The sequence below is a fragment of the Nannospalax galili genome, unplaced genomic scaffold (genome assembly GCF_000622305.1).
Source record: "Nannospalax galili isolate Female #2095 unplaced genomic scaffold, S.galili_v1.0 scaffold72, whole genome shotgun sequence".
Lineage (NCBI taxonomy): Eukaryota > Metazoa > Chordata > Mammalia > Rodentia > Spalacidae > Nannospalax > Nannospalax galili.
In genome coordinates this window covers 4,250,452-4,271,255 of record NW_008336933.1, presented here as the reverse complement: position 1 = coordinate 4,271,255, position 20,804 = coordinate 4,250,452, and the positions used below count along the sequence as shown (strand labels likewise).

The 20,804-nt window shown below is 37.7% G+C and overlaps 1 protein-coding gene across 1 annotated transcript in view; it reads right to left on the bottom strand.

The window, feature by feature from the left end:
• The window catches only part of Ofcc1 (orofacial cleft 1 candidate 1), a 342,547-nt gene that overhangs the window by 290,479 nt on the left and 31,264 nt on the right, over positions 1-20,804 (bottom strand). Inside the window, exons 5-6 of the mRNA XM_029562823.1 lie at positions 19,229-19,315; positions 4,820-4,986 (exon numbers count right to left, since the gene is read on the bottom strand). Of these exons, the coding sequence (XP_029418683.1) occupies positions 4,820-4,986; positions 19,229-19,315 (254 nt within the window). The remainder of the gene's footprint in view (positions 1-4,819; positions 4,987-19,228; positions 19,316-20,804) is intronic.

Here is a 20,804-nt window from a genome sequence, read left to right as displayed (position 1 = left end):
CCTGTCCATTCCAGCAGTTACTCTGTTGACTTTTGAAGTCAATGATATTTTAGCTATGAGTTATTGCTTTGAAATATATCCTTAAAAACAATTTTTCAGATAATGAAAAGGAACCAGAGAGGTAAAGGAAAAGAAATAATCTGAAAGAGAAGAACAGTAGGAAACAGGCATTAATAAGGGAGATATGGATAAAAATGGGGTTATTTTAAGGGGAGGGGGAAGGGAGGGTTATACAAGGAACCTTGGGGAAAAAGGGAAAGAAGGAGCTCAAGAGAGGTGGGACCATAGGAGAAGGGTATTACTAAGGGAGAAATGGGAAAAATGGGGGCACTTTAAATGGGGAAAACATGGTGGAAGGATTAAACAACGAGAGAGATAAATAATGTGTAGCTAGTTTTAAAAAATCAGAGTGAACCATAGTAATCGAACCCACTGACAAATTATACATACAACTAGCTCAAGGACTATAATACATGTCTAGGCAAGGTTTATCTGAAAATGTTTGGTCTTTGCCCAAGCTTTATCTACATAGCACATGGTAATTAAAAGTACCAGACTGGTGGAACTAACCTTCTTGGATGTCTAACGGCCATACTTTGAGGCCTATACTAATTTGGTCAGAGGGACATAAAGGACAGTTTTTGCTCCTTGCCCTCCTAGGTTGACTAAGCTCCAGGGGACTATGAGCATCTCTCAAAATGTCCTGTAACTGTGGTAAGTCATCTGCCCTCTTGATCAAGAAGGCCATGGAGACCCCACCAAATGGACTTGAACCAGTGTCCAGTCTACAAAGAGGAGGGTCAACACAGTGGAATCATTTCCTCCATGTTTCCAAGTGAAGCCAGCCACAGTTGAGCAGGAACTTTGACTTATCTTCACATAGATGGAACTGGTTAAACGAAAGAAGCCAGGAGCTCCTCCCAAATCCATGTGACCCCTGAGGAACAGATCCTCAAACAACCTTAAGAGTAAAAATAAATTGATTTATCTGGGTCAACTGTATGGTTTTAAACACCCAAAAGGAAAGTATAACCAAAGGTTAAAGGGATCAACATAATTCTTTAAGAGTCCATGTGTATATCTAAAAGCTACATAACAAGAAACAATGCCAGACAGGAGATACCTTCCTTTGAATTGTTGGCCAGGGTGACCCAAGAGACCCCCAGACAATAACCCAGCATAGAACTGGAAAAATGAACAGCAGACCCCAATCTTATCTAAAGGAATATTGACAGCTGATTATTGCTAGATGAGGAAAAGCTGATCTTCTTAAAACAAGGAACTCTACATAGGCTGACTAGATTCACCAGATGGACAAGCACTGGAGAATGGCTGGGGGTGCCGACAACACAGTGGACAGTAACAGGGGATCACAGAGTATATGGACCCCAGCGGAGGAGGGGGGGAGACTACGGGAAGGTGCCATTTTTGATGTGGGTATATAGATAAGATTGTTTTGGATGTTCTGTATGAAATACACAAAAAAAAATCAACAAATAAAAAAAGTGAGTTATATTTGAGAAAGAAGCATAAAAATTTTTTCCATGTTAATTAGTACAGGTGAAACACATTACCATTGAAAGCTACCTGATGATTTTGTATCCATGATCAGGTGGATCTCAGAAAGTAACCAACTGTGACTAGTAATAATCAGACACGTGCAAACATCTAAGCGTTAGTAACATTAAATATGAGTTTTTTTGTATGAAACAGTATATTTTAAAATGAAATTGAGATCTTTTTCCAAGGTTAAAACCTCATTCAATTTTATGTCTTATAGGGTTTATTCTGAGTACAATATTGTATAACTGTATTACTTCAACTGTGAACCTAAAAATTTACAGCCAATATTGAAAGAGATGCATCTTTGCTTTGGAAATTGTTATTGAATATGTTAATGCTGTAATGAAATGCTTCTTCTAATCGTGTGATCATTAAATAAATGTTTTTTAAAAATACCACTTATAGTAATAACAAAATATATATGAAATACTTATGACAAATTATAACAAAATATTTATCACAACTTGTATTAGTCACTTTTCTGTTGCTGTGCTAGAAACACTGACCAAAGCAATTTATAGAAGAAAGAGTTTGTTTGAGCTTACAGTTCCAGGGGAATTACAGTCTGTCATGGCAGGGAGGCATGGTGGCTTTAGGCAGCTGGAGGTGACTGGAGCAGGAGCAGCAGAAGCTAAGCTCTCACATCATCACACAGGCACAGGAAGCAAGAGAGCAACTGGAGACCTGGCAAGGCTTAAGAACTCCCTAAGCCCACTCACCCCCAGTGACGTGCTTCCTCTGGGAGAGCCACACCTTCTACAACCTCCAAAAAAAGCACAACTCCAGATTAGAAATTATATTTGAAGAATTACAGAGGTCTCAAGTAATTGGAAACATATGTCTTAATCATGGGTTATAAAATATTTTTAATATATGAAAATATGTAATTCATCATGTAATTAAGGTGAAATATATGGTAGCAAAGTATCTGATTTCCTTTATTTTTAGAAGTACGTACATCATTTTTCATATTTACTCTTTTAAAAAATATTTTATTTATGATTTTTATTTTATGTGTATGTAATGTATTAATGTATTACCTGCATGTGTGTAAGTGCATTTGTGTCATGTAATGGCCAAGGAATAAGAAGAGGGAGCTGAATTTCCCTGGAGCTGGATTTAATGATGGTTGTTAGCTGCCAAGTGAGTGCTTGGAATCTAAGCTGGTTCCTTTGCAAAAGCAGCCAGTGCTTTTAAACACTAAGTCATCTCTCCAGCCTCACCATATCTACTCTTAAGAAAATATTGAAATATAAGTTAATGATTCAAACAGAATGTGGAATCATGGACTTTGTGTGTATATATATATATATATATATATATATTTGTTTTTATTCAATTTTTGTGTATTTCATAGAACTTAATTTTTGTGTATTTCATAGAGAACATCTCAAACATTCTTAATCATCTTTATACCCCGACCTCATTGGCACCCTCCCATAGCCACCCCACTGGAGGCCATAAATTCTGTCATCCCTGTTAAGGCCCACTGTGTCCAGTTAATTTCCACAGACATTCCCTAGTGCAAGACAGTCCACTGAGGTCTAGTCAGCCCATCTAGAGTCCCTTGTTTTAGGAAGATTAGCTCTTCTTCACTTTGCAGAAATCAGTTACCAATGTTTCTTCATGAAATTTGCAGACAAATATCCCAGTCACCACTCATCAAAGAAGCTCATTTTGCACCAGTTCGGGACTGTTACCAAGTACCACACACAGACATTGTCTGCGAATTACCCAGGCCTAAGTGACACATCTACAATGCAACCTCTGCACCTAAGACTCATGGAACAAAGAATGGGGGTAAAGAAGAGGACACTAATGAATTTCTCAGTTCTCATTAATGAAGCTCCCTCATGTAGCAGAAGACCAGGAACACAAAAGGTCACAGATGGCCAAAGCATAGAGATCAAGAGTCTGCTGAATGATGGCCCTTGGACAGGACTCCGTTAGTAAACATCACCCACCCAAGTCTCAGGGAGCATCATGGAAGAGGGGGAGGAAAATTGTGAGAGTCAGGGAGGAGGTATATCATCATATGGAAACAGAGTTCTACAAGCTCCTGGGAACCTGCTCAAACGTATATTTTTTAATTTTTCTGTGCACTTGTCTGTCAATGCTGGATCATCATATTGTAGTCATTTTATTTTTCTCTAGTGGGATTAGGAATTTGGGGTTACTAATAAAAGTAGGTAAATATTGAAAAAATCTACTTTTATTGATGATCTATAAAAAAATACCCTTTTTATTTGACACGATATATGAAATAAAATCTTATCTCCACTTTTTCATAGATTCCATCCTTGTCTTTTCATCTATGATTTAACTTCATTTTGAAATAGAATGAAACATCTAACTTCCTCTATCCAAAAGACTAATATCCTTTGAGTGTATTTGTGGTTTATGCTGATAGTTAAAAGCTTTCTAAAAATTATCTTTTTAATCAGTACTGAGGATGAAATTATATTCTAGTCATGAGTGAATGGATACTATTTACATTAAATAGAATATATTTCTAATATAAAAATGATTTTTCATTTTATGAAATTGTTGAATTGTCATACATTTTACATACACACACAGCAATATAACACACACATAAACACACACATACACACATGCACACACACATGCATGCACACACAAACGCACACACATTCAATGTCCCTGGAATGACATCTGAAGGACTCATATCTTTATTCGTGATTAATAAAGTAACTAAATATCAGCAACTCTTCTCCTTGGTAGATCAAAGTTTTCCATAATGAAACAATACTTATACATAAATACACAGAAAGGACAGATACGGAAATCAGAGCGGGTGTCTCTGAAGTCATATCAACTATTGTGTCCAAGTTAAATTTCTTACATGCTGACTTTACAGATACTAGAACGCTCAAGTCATGATACAGAGCTGTGCAAACACATCCAAATCGTTCCTTAATTGCAAATAAAAGGTTTATTCTAGCTCAGGTTTTATCTTAGGTAGTTCAGAATCTGCTAGTATTGAGTACTGTAACACAAAATAAAATCAGATGAACTGAAACTAAGTCATGCAAAGGCCAGGGTAGCAATGATTCTACCTGGTAAAATATGTATGGAAAAATAAGAAGAAATTCTCAGGACATCACAAATCATGAATTCTAGGAAGCTTTGCTGGCAAGTAAGGTTGGGAGACAGATAATGTGTAGGACAACATTTCAACTTGCTATTTTAACAATAAATCATCTTAAGGTTTTGATATATTTTCAACTCTGACCTGTTCCTGTAGAGACCTTGCAAGCATAATGGTGTCTCTCTGAGCATCTTTCTTAGGCTCCTCACTGTAAGCAGAAGTGGTTTCCTTAGTTTTTTTGTGGGTATCCTGGCTCTTACTGGAACTCAGGAGTGCTTTCAAATCAAATGTCTCCTCGTTGTTCTTTTCATCTGCTGACCACAAGAGCACATGGAGTCTCACTCACCTTTGTTGTTTTAATATTAAATAAATACATAAACTTCCACTGCATTTCTTTCTTATATGGAATGTATGAGTTACTTTTCTGCTGCTATGATAAAATACCCTGACCAAGACAACTTATAGAAGGGTTTATTTGGCTTAATGTTGCAGAGGGGTAAGAGTCCATCATGGCAGGGAGGCATGGTAGCAGAGGTGGCCATAGCAGAAAGCTGAATATTCACATCTTCAAGCAGGCACAGAAAGCAGAAAACAAGGTGGAAGTGGGGCGAGGCTATGGATTCTGAAAGCTCACCCTCATTGACGTTTCCTCCAGCTAGGCCACACCTCCTAAAGGTTCCATGACTCCCCCCAACAGCGCCACCAAGTGGCCAGGTGTTCAGCCTCTAGCAGACATTTCTCATTCAAAGCACCACATGGAGTAAGTGGGTTTTTCATTATTTATAATTCAACAACTTACTTTCTATGTAATGTACTGGAAAATCACTCAAGTTCCAAAGCTTAAATATTCAACCACCATTACCTATGTTTAGCCTGCAATACTTACAAGATGATTTCTACCTTTCTCCACTTATGAAATACATCCTGAAAGATATACAGTATTCTTTCCACATGTTACTGTTACCTGCTGTTCAGTTCAACATCTTACTCCTTACTGTGTGATGCTGATCCACCTTGGGACATGACTACATTTTGAAGCAAGAGTTCTTTGGTTCATTTTTCCCAGTTCAGGTCTCTGTGAATACTTCCTGAGCTCTGCACACACAGAGGCACTTTATTTGAGTCTCCTTGTTTGTTTGGATAGAAACGCTAGCATTTATGTAAATGGAGCTCAGGTTATACCTCTGGACCATCTGAAGACATCATCTACAAAACACTCTTTTCAGCCATGCCAGAGGCATGCTTTGAACAGAAAACACTACTCCATATTCTAATCTCTGAAAAACGCTGGAACAAGTGAGCGTCTTCCACATCTCCAGTGCGAGCATTTTAACAGCAACTCATGCAATGGAGCTGCTTTAACAGGAAAATGACATGGGAACTAGTGAGAGCCCTGGGTTACAGTGTTCAGAGAGAGGGTGCTGGCTGTCTTCTGTGCTCACTGACACTGTGTTGCTTTGCAGAAAGCTTCAGCTTTCTAGGATCAGTTATGTCCTCATGTATAAAATAGCTGACAACATGCTTAACTGTCCTACAAACACTGTGAGACATTTGTAAGCCCATGAAGGATTTAAGAAGACCTATTAGTTACTATCTGTCCAAGTGTGACTGGGGAGGATTCAAAGTACTCAAGCTAAAAGAGCTGTCAGAAGAGAAAGGAGGTACTAGACATTCGTTACTTGGTTCCTTGGTGTTTAGCATGGTTAGGTTTTCAACACAAAGCTGCTGACTCAGAAATAAATAGGATACTTAGGGATCTGACCTAAGAATAATTGTCTGTGACACTGTATTTGATGTGTCAGCTTGATGAGGCTATGACACCCTATTGTGTGGTCAACCAGCTTGCATGTTGCTATGAAAATCTGTTTTAGATTTGATTGTCATTTAAATCAATAGACTGTGAACAAGGCAGATTATTTCTCCAATTATAGGTGGGCCTCATCTAATCTGCTGAAAACCTCAAAAATAGACCAGAGTTTTCTGAAGAAGAAAGAGATTGGTCTCCAGTCAGCAGTACAGAAAACTTGCTTTAATCTCCAGCCTGCCTTGTGGATTTTGGTCTCAAGATTATAATATCAGACTCTCTTAATTGAGTTTCTATCCTGTGCAATTTGTCTTTAAAACTTCAATTTCATGTCAGCTCTACTTGATTCTTCAACCTGTCCACTTTTCCCTGTCATTTTCAGACTTGCAACACCTACCAAAATGTGAACCAATGTTTTGCTGTTGTAGGTTTTTTGATGCTGATGGTATTAAGTTTTGTTATTCTTGTTATTTTGGATTTTTGCAACAGTTTTCTTACGTAGTCCAGGCTGGTCTCTAACACCAACACTCAGTGCCCTGAGTCCTGGGATTGCAGAATTACAGGCATAAAAAAATTTCTCCCTCACCCCTGGATGGCTGTAAAATCTAAAACATCTGATTTAGGGTCACTCAAATGAATAATATAGGTATTTTGAAAAGATATGTTTTATATAGCTGATTTATAAAGGTGAAAGATACAATGTTGAACACCCAAATTCACAACAAAAACAGTAAAGACTGGGCTATGTGCATGTTTAAACAGGAGAAAACTGAGGAGGGTACTATTCCATAAATGGGGATTGAAAACAAGGACCACCCTATAATTGTTGTGGTACGTTTCTGCTTTTCTCAGTGGTCGGGGCAGTGCCAGACACTCATAGGAGCTCCACTGTCTCCTAGCATCAACGTTTTCCTCATCATCATCATTTTCAATAGCATCTTTATTATTCTAAAGTATGTCTTTTTGTATCTTCAAAGGTAATAATTAATCATCTCACCCTCATAACTACTCCATATGGAGACATTATCTATCCATTAGGAGGAAACTGGAAAGAAAGGTTAATAAAATTGGTCATTGGTCACACAGCTAATAAACAATATGAAGCCTAGAGAAACTAATCAATTCAATAGAATATTAACTATCAAAAGATTTAATAGGGGACTGGAGAGATGTATCAATGGTAAGAACATTGGTTGTTCTTGCAGAAGACTCGGGTCCAAATCCCAGCACCCACATGGTAGCTAACAACTATCTGTAACTCCAGTTCCAGGGAATCTGACAGCCTCTTCTGTCCTCCGTGAGCATTGCATGACATGGGTGCACTTACCTACATGCAGGCAATACACACATGCACATAAAAATAATAAATAAAAATATTTTTTTAATTTTAAAAAGATTTAATAATAATCAGCCCCTTTCCCTACTTAAGTACTTTAAGAACTTCTTTTAATAAGGAAGACAAAGAGATTGTTTGAGAAGAATTAAGAACACACTGTAGAAAAAAATTAATAGAATGATTCCTCATGAATTCATCATGCACAGACAAGACAACTTTTCACTTAATGCTCTGGTTAAAAACTACTGTGTGTTTCTGTCAGGAATTTATCACCATCAATCATTAAACTAAAAATTTTAAATTTAGGTTTTAAAGAATTGCTTTCAAATTTTTCAGTTTAATAGAAAATAACTCATAAGATGAATACAACATTCTGTAGGTAGGAATTCCCATGCTAAAGTGGAGAACAGATTTTTTTGGCTTTTATCACCCCAAAGCATTTGGATAAATTCTAAGATCCTGTGTTCTAGAACAAAAGCAAAGGAAACCAAAATGGGAGCTGGAGAGATGGCTCAGCAGTTAAGAGCACTGGCTGCTCTTACAGAGGATCTTGGTTCAGTGCTCAGCACCCACTAGCTAGCTAACAACTATCCACAACTCCAGTTCCAAGGGGAATCCAACACCCTTTTCTGGCCTCTGTGGACATTGAACAGAACTTGTGCACTTACATGCAACCAGAACACTTATAAACATAAAATATGAATAAATAAGATCCAAAAGTAGAAAACAAAGTAGCATATCACCTTATAAATTACTGAATCCAATATGTCGCAGATTTTTGTAAGTTTCTGCAACAGGTAATCTGACATCATTTTTGCCATTTCAGGTTACAAGTTGCATGCAATTATGAGACCATAATTACTTTTCCCTAAATTTTAGCTACACTTAAATTTTTGTAACCCTAAAAACCACATATAGGTCATCAATGAACTGTTCTATTCAGAAAAAATAGATTATCATTTGCAAGAAACCATGTCAATCAAATTGTAACTAATATTAAAAAAGAAGACTGAAAATAATTGGTCTCTCACCTTGAAATGTTTCTCGCCCACTGTCATCAAACAACTTCATTAACTGATTGTAGAGAACTCTACCGTTGCCTTGTAGGGATATTAAAAGAACATATACATGATAAATTTCTCATCAGCTAATTTATAGTTATAAAAATATACTGCAAAAAGAAATTACTAGTCATTGTAGCTATTTATTATATTGTGTGTCATAAATATGAATTCTACTCACCTGTGTGTTGAAAACCAATTCTCTCGAAAATCAGTATAGATAGAAGATGGGCTAAGTTTTAAACTATATATTGCAAGGACTGAAGAGATGACCCAGCAGTTAAGAGCACTAGCTGCTCTTGCAGAGGACCTGGGTTAGGTTTACAGCACCCACACGGCAGCTAACAACTGTACTAACTCCAGTTCCAGGGGATTCAATGCCCTCTTTCAGTCTCTACAGGTGTTGCATGACATGGATGCACTTACACACATGCAGGCAAAGCACTCACATACATAACATAAAAATAATCAATACAATATTTTAAAGTATATGTTGAAGAGCATGTAAAGCACAACACTCATCCAACAAAAGAAGTGTCATGTTAAATGGATTTTGGCATCTTTTTTACTCAAAAATCATTTCAGAACAAACCATTGTAGTTTTTCAAACTCTACAATATAACATTTAAGTGTTTGATCAAAATGAAGGAATATTTTCCTTTAGTTGCCATTACCTTATATATCATTACTTTTTTACTACACACATGTCAAAAACAACAAACTTGGTAGTCTTGTACATAAGCTGCTACATTATAACAGCAATATAATAGTGTATATAAGAGAATGCTTCTTTATAATAATTACAAGAAATGCAAAGGTCTCTTCATTTTTTGTGAGTTTAAAGCAGCAAGGTCATGATGTCATGCACGGCAAAAAAAAAATCATAAAACCATATTCTTAAAGAGGATTCAAATGGTCACCTCCTTTCCCTAGACAACACAACATTCAAATACTGTCAAGTTGGGTGACCACCCCAATCTCAGGATGAGAAAAAGACATATATAATCAATACATGAAAACTGAATCTCTTCTCATAAAGACAAACTGAGTTTGAAATTTTTATTGTGTTGCTTTTAGTTTGGCCCATGTACTTCTGTTACTTAGCCCTGCACTGCCCCTGTTGGGAAAAAAAAAAAATCCAGCATAGACTATGGTGTTAAGACTTGGAATGTGAGGACTGCTGAGGCAGACGGAGTGTTAGGGAGTGTGGCACAAAAGACCTATGAAGCCAGTGGCTTCTGCACCCCAGAGGGCCTTTTCAAATATCTGTTGACCTACAGATTTCTTGCCATGAGTCAGCACAGACCTCCTAAACCCCTAATGCTCAAGGCAAGGGGAGACAAGTCATCGCTTTGTATATTACATGTTAAGAAAGTACGTCTTTAGACCTGTATTGTTTGATGGTTTATAACTCACTGGGACAATAACATGTATAAAGCTTATATGTGGCTCATAAAAGAATCTTATTTGGAAGTTAGCAGTGAGCAGTATTAGATGCAGAGACAAGGAATTCTGTGCCAGTGGAATGAAAACCCCAGTGAGCTTAACATAGAATCTCCGCCTTCGGAAGACAGAGAGCACAGCATAGCTTTGGTAACAGCAAAGTCTGCATCCAAATCCCAGAGCTACCCTTTAGCAGCTCTGTGCATAGAGGGGCGGTTTCTTATATAAAATCCATCAAATTTAATGCAGTTGCCCATGAAGGAGGAAAGATGTGAGGGTTAACAAGGCATCATGCGCAAAGCCGTAGCTTCCAACCAAACATGCAGGGGACACAGAGCAAAGGATGCCTTCCTTTTATTTATTTGAGTTTGCCAACTATTAGACATTTAGCATCATCCATGAGCCAAGCACTGTGCCAGGTCCTAAGGATATTTAAGGGCTGGTGGAAAAGAAGGCCAAAAATGAAATAATGATGACAATATGCAACAGATAACTGAAATCATGCCAAAGAGAAAAATACTGGGATAATAATATGTGAATTTGCACCACAGTTGGGGTTTCAGTGGAAAGTGGAAAGGGGCTCATGAGGTCGTACACTAACTTAGGAGCTACGGACAGCTGGAGGCTTCTGGGGGAAGGGAGAGTGCATTTTCTTTAAGGATGTGGACCCTGGTAGGTCAATCACACTCCAGTGTTTGGCTCCACACCTGGGAGTTTATGGGCAGTACAAATTGGAGTCAGTGGGCTATATTTTTAAAAAGAGAAAAAAAACAACATAAGGTTAGGGGTCTAGGGAGTTGTGGTAGATGTGGAAGGACTTTGAGGGAGGAATTAGGGGTTAATAACATCAAAATACATTGTATGATAGTCTCAAGGAATTCATTTTAAATTTTTTTAGAATATGCACCAAAGTATGACATTAAGTATGCCAAATCAGCAGACTCTGAGGACCCTATAAGATGTCACTATAAATGAATGAGTGATTAAATATGTCCTATAATGGCTAATTTTGTGTGTCAGCTTGGCTATGATACACAATTGCTTGGTCAAACTAGTGCAGTTGCTATGAAGGTTTTTTCCCCCTTGGATACTTAATCCAGTCCACTTTGATTGAAGTTTAACATTGAAATCAGTAGATTTTGAATACAACAGATGGCTCACATAATGTGGGCCTCAGCCAATCAGTTGAAGGTCTTAACAGAATAAGTTGAATTTCCTCCAAGAGGAAGGAATACTCAAGGAGGAAGAAAGTGGAGAAAGTTAGATAAACAAGAGCAAAAGAGTCAAAGAAAAGACAGCTTGGGTTGGACTCTTCATGCAGGAGATCTGGCTCCTCTCTCCTTCAGTGCACCTCAGCACAGACTAGAGTGTATGTAAGTGTGATCCTTAACACTGATTGTTGACATGACAGGATCAGGTACCATCTAGGAGACAAGCCTCTGAGCATGCCTGTGAAGAATTTTCTAGACTAAGTTAATTGAGGAGGGAAAACCCACCCAAACTAGCCAGCAATGTTCCTCAGGCTGAGATCCCCAGACAGAACAAAAGGAAAAAGTAAAGTGAGCAATAGCATTCACTGCTCTCTTCTTCCTGACTGCAGATACGATGTAACCAGCTGCCTCAAACTCCTACTGTGCTGCCCCGACTTCCTAGGACAATGGAGTATTACCCTCCAACTCTGAGCTACGACCAACCCTTCCTTCCCTAAATCATTTCTGTCAGGTATTTCATAACTGAGCATGAATCATTGAACTAATAATTCAGTAATAAAAGCAACTTATACACCAGGAATACAAAATAAGCTGTCTGTCCAAAATGCAGACCTCAGGTAAACCACAGGAGCTAGGCAATATTAGCTGACAAGGGAAGGAGATAATGTGACCATCAATGAGTCAGGTTGAACATCCCTAACCTGATATTCTGAATTCCTAAATGTTCCAAAATCCAGTACTTTCCATTGCTGACACAGCAACACAAGAACAAAACTCTACAGCATTCAACTCATGCATAGAATTATTAAAGTATTTGTAGACATTACCTTCTAGGTGTTTGTAGAAGATGTTTATAAAACAAATAAATGACTCATTCTCTCTGATCCAGTTCTCATCTTCTCTGCTTAGCTAGTCAGAACCAGTCAACCCTTTCCCCATTGGCCCTTCTTGGGCTTTAAGTCCCTTTCCCACTGACACTGACAGAGAGTGCCCAACTAGTATAGTGAATTAACTAAATCCTGCTATCACCCACCTGCTTTGGGACCAGCCCTATCCGAGCTGCTCCAGGGCTTACTTACATCTACTCTCCTTAGCTAGTCAGAACCCATCCACTTGATCCACACCATCCCGACTTGGGCCCAAGCCCCTTTGACCTGCTAGAGAGCTCCCATCTAGCCAGCCAAGAACCATCCAGTTGTTCAAATAAAAAAATCAAAAGTGAGAACCTGAAACACAGACCAACTAGATATTCAAACCTAATCAGAAAACAATCAATTAGACATGAAAAAATAATTCAATGACTTTAAAGAACCCACAAAGAACTCAAGGAGGATAGGAATAAACTACTGACTGAAGCTCAAGAAAATATAAACATATGGCTAAAAATGAAAATGAAGATTCAGGATTTGAAAAGTGAATTCATGAACGAGATAGAAATATTGAAGAAAATTCAGGCCCAAATGAAGATAGAATTGAAACACTCAATAAGCCAATTTGAAGTGACAGAAGAAAGCCTCACCAGATGAATCAAGTGAAGAACAGAGTGTCAAGTTTATATGAAAAAGTTGAAGAACTGGACTGCTCAAGAAAAGAATGTGAAAAAAAATACAAGGATAGACTATGCAGGAAATAAGGGACACCATGAAAAGACCAAATCACATCACAGGCATAGAGGAAGGAAAAGAATATCAGGTTAAGGCACTGACCAGATCTTTAACAGGGTTATAGAAGAAAACTTTCCAAAATTAAGGAAAGTCATACCATACAGATACAAGAAACATACAGAACACCAAATAGACAGAACCAGAATAAAAGCTCCACACAGTATATCATATTAAAAACACTAAATGTACACAACAAAGAAAAGGTACTGAAAGATACAAGAGAAAAACAAATTACAAATAAAGGAAACCCCATCAGAATCACATCTGACTTTTTACTGCAAACTATAAAAGTCAGAAGAGTATAGAGCAAAGAATTCCAAGTACTAACAGATCATAGATGCCACCCCAGAATACTTTACCCAGCAAAACTGTCTATCATGATCAAAGGGGTTAGAAAAGCCTTCCGTGGCATGAATAGGCTGAAAGAATGTGTGTCCACAAAACCAGTACTAAAAGAATACAAAGAATACAAAGGGCCGAAGAAAGGAATGACTATACCCAAGAGGTTACAGAAAGAAAACAAATGAAGGTACAATTATGGAACACAAAATACAACCAAGAACACAAACAGAAATTAAAAAGACAGTAAACAATACACATCTTTCAGTAATAATTCTAAGTGTCAATTGCCTCAACTCCCTAGTCAAAGGATACAGGCTAATTATGTGAATTAAAAAATAAGAACCATTATTTTGTTGTCTGCATGAAACTCATCTCACCTTCGAGGATAGGGTAAAAGAATGGAAAAAAAAATACTTCAAGTAAATAGCACTAAGAAACAAGCAGGCATTGCAATTCTAATATCCGATAAAATTAAACTTCAAATTAAAATTAATTAAAAGAGATAAAGAAAGTCACTTCATTCTGATCAAGGGAACAACTGACCAAAAAAGTATTACAATCATGAACATATATGTGCCAAACACTGGTGCACTCAATTTCATTAAAAAAAAAAAAAAAGGACTACTAGACTTCAAGACACAGAATAACCCCAACTCAGTAAAGCAGTGACTTCAGTACCCCACTTTCTCCCATAGACAGGTCAACTGGAGAAAAAATAAAGACAGAAACATCTGAATTAAATGATATAACACATCAAATGGATATAACAGACATCTACGGAATATTTCACCCAACCACAAAAGAACGCACATTCTATCAGCAGCCCATTGAAGTATTTATGAAATAGAACATATTCTAGAACACAAAATGAACCTCAAAAAAATGCAAAAATTTGAAATACTTTCAAGTATTCTATCAGAGCATAATTCTTAAAATGAACAGCAAAAGAAGCTCTAGTAACTATATGAACTCATGGAGATTAAACAACTCTTGAATGATGAATGGGTCAAAGAGGAAATCAAGAAAGAGATAAAAGTATTTCTGGAACTAAATGAAAATGGTGACATGACACAACAAAACCTCTGGGACACATTAAAAGCAGTTCCAAGAGGCAAATTTATATCTCTAAACACCTAAATTTAAAAGATCAGAAGGAGTGTAAATAAATGACTTAATGGTACCATTCAAGAATCTGGAAAAGCAAGAACAAACCAAACCCAACAGATGAAAATAAATAATAAAATCAGGGAAGAAATCAATGAAATAGAAACAAAGGAAATAATAACACAAAGAAACAATATATCTAAGAGCTACTTCTTTGAAAATATAAACAAGATGGACAGACCATTAGTCCAGCAAACCAAAAGAAAGAGCAAATCCAAATCAACAAAATCAGGATGAAAGGGGAAATGTCACAATAGGCACCAAAAACAAAAAAATCAGAACATCATAATGGAATACTTTAAAAACCATACTTTAAAAACTGGTATTCTCTTAAATTAAAAAATATAAAAATATGGGTGAACTTCTAAGTTCAATGAAACCACCAAATTCAAACCAAGAATAGATCAATAGTTTAAACAGACTCATAACAAATAAGGAAATCAAAACAGTAATACAAAGCCTCCCAACTAAAGAAAGCCCAGGTCCAGATGGATTCACAACAGAAGTTTACCAGACCTTCAGAGAAGATCTTCAACCAATATTACTTTAATAATTCAAAAAGATAGATGCAGAGGGAGAACTCCCAATCTCCTTCTGTCAAAACAATATTACTCTAATACTAAAACCAGGTAAAGACACGGCTAAAAAAGAAAGTTATATTTCCATATCCTTAATGAACAGAATTGTAAAAATTCTCAACAAAATACTCATAAACTATATACACATCCAAAACCACAAACACATCAAAAAGATCGTCCACAATGATCAAGTTGACTTTATTCCAGAGGTGCAGGGATGGTTCAACCTATGCAAGTCAGTAAATGTAATAAATCATATAAATAGACTCAAAGACAAAAATCACATGGTCATCTCAACGGAGGCACAAAAGGCCTCAGAACCACAGTCTGTTTTTTAATTGTGTCATTTGTTCTGTTGATTCTTTTTTTGAGTTCTTTGTATATCCTACATATTTATTCTCTGTAAGATGTGTATCTGGTGAATATTTTTCCCACTCCATGAGCTTCCTCTTTACTCAATTGTTTCCTTTGTGGTACAAAAGCTTTTCTATTTAATGAGGTCCCACTTGTTGATCGTTGACCTGAATTCCTGAGCAACTGAAGTCTGGTTTAGAAAGTCCTTTCTTGTACCTATTTCTTGTAGGGTACTGCCTATGTTTTCTAACAGTTTTAGCATTTCAGGCTTAATATTGAGGTCTTTGATCCATTAGGAGTTGACTTTTGCACAGAGTGAGAAATGTGTGTTTACTTTCACTTTTTCTAGACATGGAGATCCACTTTTCCCAGCAGCCATTGTTGAAGATGCTGTCTTTCCTCCAGTGTGTGCTCTTCGTACCCTTGTAAAATATCAGGTGGTTGAAATTGCATGCACTCATGTTTGAGTCTTCTACTTTGTTCATTTGACCTACGTGTGTGTTTTTGTGCCAATATCATGCTGTTCTACAATTTTAGTTCTGTAATATAGTTTGAGATCTGGTATGGTAACCCCCTCTGCATTGTTCTCTGTGCTCAGGATTGCTTTGGCTCTCCAGGGTCTTTTGTGCTTCCATAGGAATTTAAGATGGCTTTTTCCTACTTCTGTAAAGAATGTCATGAGGATTTTGAGTGAAATTGCATTGTCTTTAAATTGTTTTTGGTAGGATGGTAATTTTCAGAATATTAATTCTACCAATCCATGAGCACATGGCTGAAGAGGTGAAAGATCCTAGAGAAAAACCTATTTCTGTCATAGTCCTAGACAAATGTAATTTCTTACTGTATTCTATATATGTATCCTTATATTTGCAGACAAGTGCGTACCTCTCACCACCCATCAAAACAAGCTTGCAACAGTTGATTACAGAGTTCCACAACTGATCAAAAGCATCCCCAAGCGACCCATCTGCAATGCCACCTCTACACCTAAGGATCAGGAAACACAGCAGAGCAGGAGGCAGAAAGAATAGCAGTGTGTCTCTCAACTCTCACCAGTGAAGCTTCCTTATGGAAAAGATGGTGATTAACACAGAAAGCCACAGCTGGCCAAAATGCAGAGAATAAGAGACTGCAGAGGGCTTTTCCCTGGGAAGGATACCTATATTAAACCCCTGTCACCCAGGGCTCAGGGATCCCTGCAGAAGAGGGGGGTGGAAAGACTGTAAGAGCCAGGGGTGGTAGATGATCACAAGAAAACAGCATTTTCCAGGTAGCTGGGAACTTGCTCAGATGAACTCGCAGCAATGGTGAAAGCATGCACAAGACCCATATGAGTACAAACCAGACAAAAACCCAGCACTGAGGAAATAGGTTAGAAACCCCAACCTTAGCCAAGGAACTATTTGCAACAGATGATGACTACTGGTGACGGAGAGTTGATTTTCTTTAAGGGAGTGACACTAGATAGGTTAACCACACTCCAGTGAATGAATGCACACTAAAGGACATTTGGGGACACAAACTTGTCTCAATAAGCCTTAGCATATATGGCAGAATGCATAAAATCTGGTGGGGGTGTTATGGGTGGGCTGTGCTGAGAGGGGAGGGGATCTAATTGTGATCAAGATGTATGAAATTCACAAAAATTCAATTAAAATTTTAAAGTAAATAAAAAAATAAAATAAATGGTTTAGATGGGTTTCATTCCCAGGGTGTCCTATAATGTATATATAATTATTCTGAAATCTGAAAGAAGTCTAAGTCTAAACCACTTCTGGTGCCAAGCACTCTGGATGGGAACACCCAGCCAGCATTTCATTTACAGTTATTCATCTAATGTAGCATCTGGAGACACATTTCCTAAAACAGAGCATCCCTTCTCTACTAAAGCATAGCCCTGTATCTTGGTTTCTAATAATTTTAAAACTTAAAGATTTAAACTAATAATTTAATTAACATGCCTCCCCAGAAATCACTGGCGTGTGCTCTAACTTCTTGGGTATGATTGGGGAAATAAAAGGTTGAGATTTTGCAATTTTTAATTCAGCCTGTTTTCTTCTTGTTGCTGTTACTTAAGTCAGCACACACAGTAATGGGTTTCACCGTGGCATCTACATGCAGACGAGTCCTTACACTCTCTTCTCATATGTCATCCTGACTCAGTGTACAGGTGAAAACTGGCTCTGACACTAAATTATTTTCTTACAAATGTGTCTTTCAATGGTGCCAGTGACTTCTGCTTCATATAAGAATAAATTTTTGGTTTATTGTGAACTATTTTGTCAAATGCCGTTAATCTTTGTACTGTATTTGAGCCCATGATTTGTGAGAATTTAGCCCAGTCTTTTATTAAGAAGTATACTCAATGTCTGGTACATAACAGTGAGATGTGATCTTCTGGATTATGAACCACTCTAAACAAGGCCTATGACTGTCATTACTCCATCATTAGTCTTCATAAATTCCAGGTTGTTTGGTGAGCTTTAAAATATGCCCAGTGGTATGCTCCTAAGGAACAATTCTAAATTCCTATTTCTATAACCACAACTAGATTCAAATTTATAGAAATAGATGGAAGTGAAGACCATGTTAATCAAAATAATCCAGACTCATAAAGACAAATATCACAGACTTTCTCTCTCATGATAAATCCAGGCATATGAATATAGGTGTGTATGCCCCATGCAAGTAAAAAAGAAAGATGTTTAAAGGAGAACAAAAGAGGGTTATAGGGAGAAAGACAAAATATATTTTCTCTCATATGCAAACTCTGGATTTAATACAAACACATGGGGGGCGGCGGGGGGACCACACTATGAGTGGGTTGGAAGAGCTGTAAATATGGGATGGTGAAATTAAATGAACATGAAATAAAACCCCATTGTTTGATGTGTTAAAATATTAACTGTAGGGGCTGGAGAGATGGCTCAGCAGTTAAGAGCACTGACTGCTCTTACAGAGGACTGAGTTTGATTCCAAGCACCCACATGGTAGCTAACAATCGCCTGTAACTCCAGTTCCAGGGGAATCCAATGCCTACTTCTGACCTCAGCAGGCATTGCAGACATATGTGCACTTATACACATGCAGGCAATATACTCATACACATAAAATTAAAAATTAACCATGAAAAGCACTGCAGAAGAGCACATTGTTATCAATCATACTTTTGCACCTTCAAGATTGAACAGCAGTCATTTTCTCCATCTGATGCAAGGACTTCAGTAGGGCAGAGTGTGGGTCTCCTGTGCTCGGTGCATGTTACTGAAGAACGCTCATTTTAAATACCAAGCAGAGGAGCTGGGGTAAAGTGATGCTGTCCCTGGAACACACGTGGGGCCTTGGAATGCCACCAGCAGCTCACAGAGCTCAGATTAAAGCCGGCTGGTTTCTTTCCTAGACGCCCCCTACCCCCTTGCTGTCCTTGAAGAGAATTCACCTCCTCTGCCCATCATGTTGTCCGTGGCTGAAACTTCCCATTTAAATGGTAAGCTGCAAAGCCTAACCAGAGCTGCACGTATGATCTTTGCCACCTCATTTTCATGAATGGAAAAGAATATTCTGGCACAAAAATTACACACTTAATTCTAGCTCACCCTGTCTGCTGACCTCCATCGCGCACTGCCATGGGTTTATTTCCTCCTCCATCAGTGGGTCAAAGTAATTTCTGCTGCATTCATTTCCTGTGGAAAGTTCTCAAGGTAAGGGTCAGTGATTATTTTAGAAGCACATGAACCAAAATGTTAATTTTGAAATCGACACCAGCACTGAAGGATCATTTTAGCTACTTTATAAGCTTATTTTTTTACAAGTTTTCTAGGCCTCTTTTTTTTGTAATTATCATCCTGCAGAAGGTCAGAAAAAGTAATTCAAGAAATAAGTTCATGCTATCTTTCTGTTGAGAAAAAGTTAATGAGAAAATTATCAAATAGAGACTTTAGAATAATAATAATTAAAAAGAAAAAATCATGCTGAATTATTTTGCAGATATGCTCAAGAAATGGGCATCATTGGATCATAATGATGTAAGTGTACCCTGTGATTCTATTTATGGACTCCTATTTCATTAAATGGATCATGTTGTCTTGAGAATCCTGCAGCCAACTTAGCAGTGTTTTAATTATAAAAAATTAGTGAAGGTTCCATGAAGAAAGTGAAAGAAAATCAAAGGAAGAAGCACCGAAGAAAGGAGAGAGAGAAAGGAAAGGGGATGCAGAGGGATGGAGGAATAAAGAGATCAGAGAGACGGGACAGGGGGTGATGCTTCCTCAGTAAAGTGCTGCTTCACAAGCAGGAGGACCTGAGTTTGGATCTCCAGCACTCACATAAAAGCCAAGCATCAAGTGCTTATAATCCCAGCGACAGGGGGTCAGCGACAGGAAGACCCTTGGGGCTTTCTGAACAGTCAGTCTGCCTGAATCATTGAGCTACAGGCTCAGTGAGAGAACCTGTCTCAAAAAACTAATGCAGGTCCGAGGGCCAGGTTGTGGGGGCATGGATGGGGGAGGGAGTCTAAATTTGATTAAGGTTTGTAATATGAAGTGTACAAAAGCTCAATAAAAACTTTTTTTATTTTTGGTCTTTTTGAGACAGGGTCTCCCTGTAGCCCCAGCTGTCCTGGAACTCACTATGTAGACCAGGCTGGCCTTGAACTCATAGAGATCTGCTTGCCTCTCCCTCCCCAGTGCTGGGATTAAAGGCATGCGCCACCATGCCCAGCTATAGAAAACTAATGAGGAGAACAATTGAGAAAGACCCTTAACATTGACCTCTGGCCTCTGCATGTATATGCACACACATACATGTGTACCAGAACATATACATGCACAAATACATACATACACATACACTCTGCATACAGAAGAGGAAAAAAAGAAGGAAGGAAAGAAGGGAGGGAGGGAGGGAGGGAAGGGGAGGAAGGAAGAAAAAACACAGGTTTCTTTGAAGGTCAATTTTATCAATTTGAGTGACAAGAAATAGTCTGAAAAAATTGCATCCATACTGAACATTCTCATGTTTTTTTCTTTTCAATATTCTCCACTGTATAAAATATAACAACTGCATAAAATGTAACAACTGTTTGCACAGTGTCTGTATCATATTAGATAAAATAAGTAATCTAGAGCCATTTAAACACATTCAGAAAGATGCATAGGTGCTATGCAAACATGA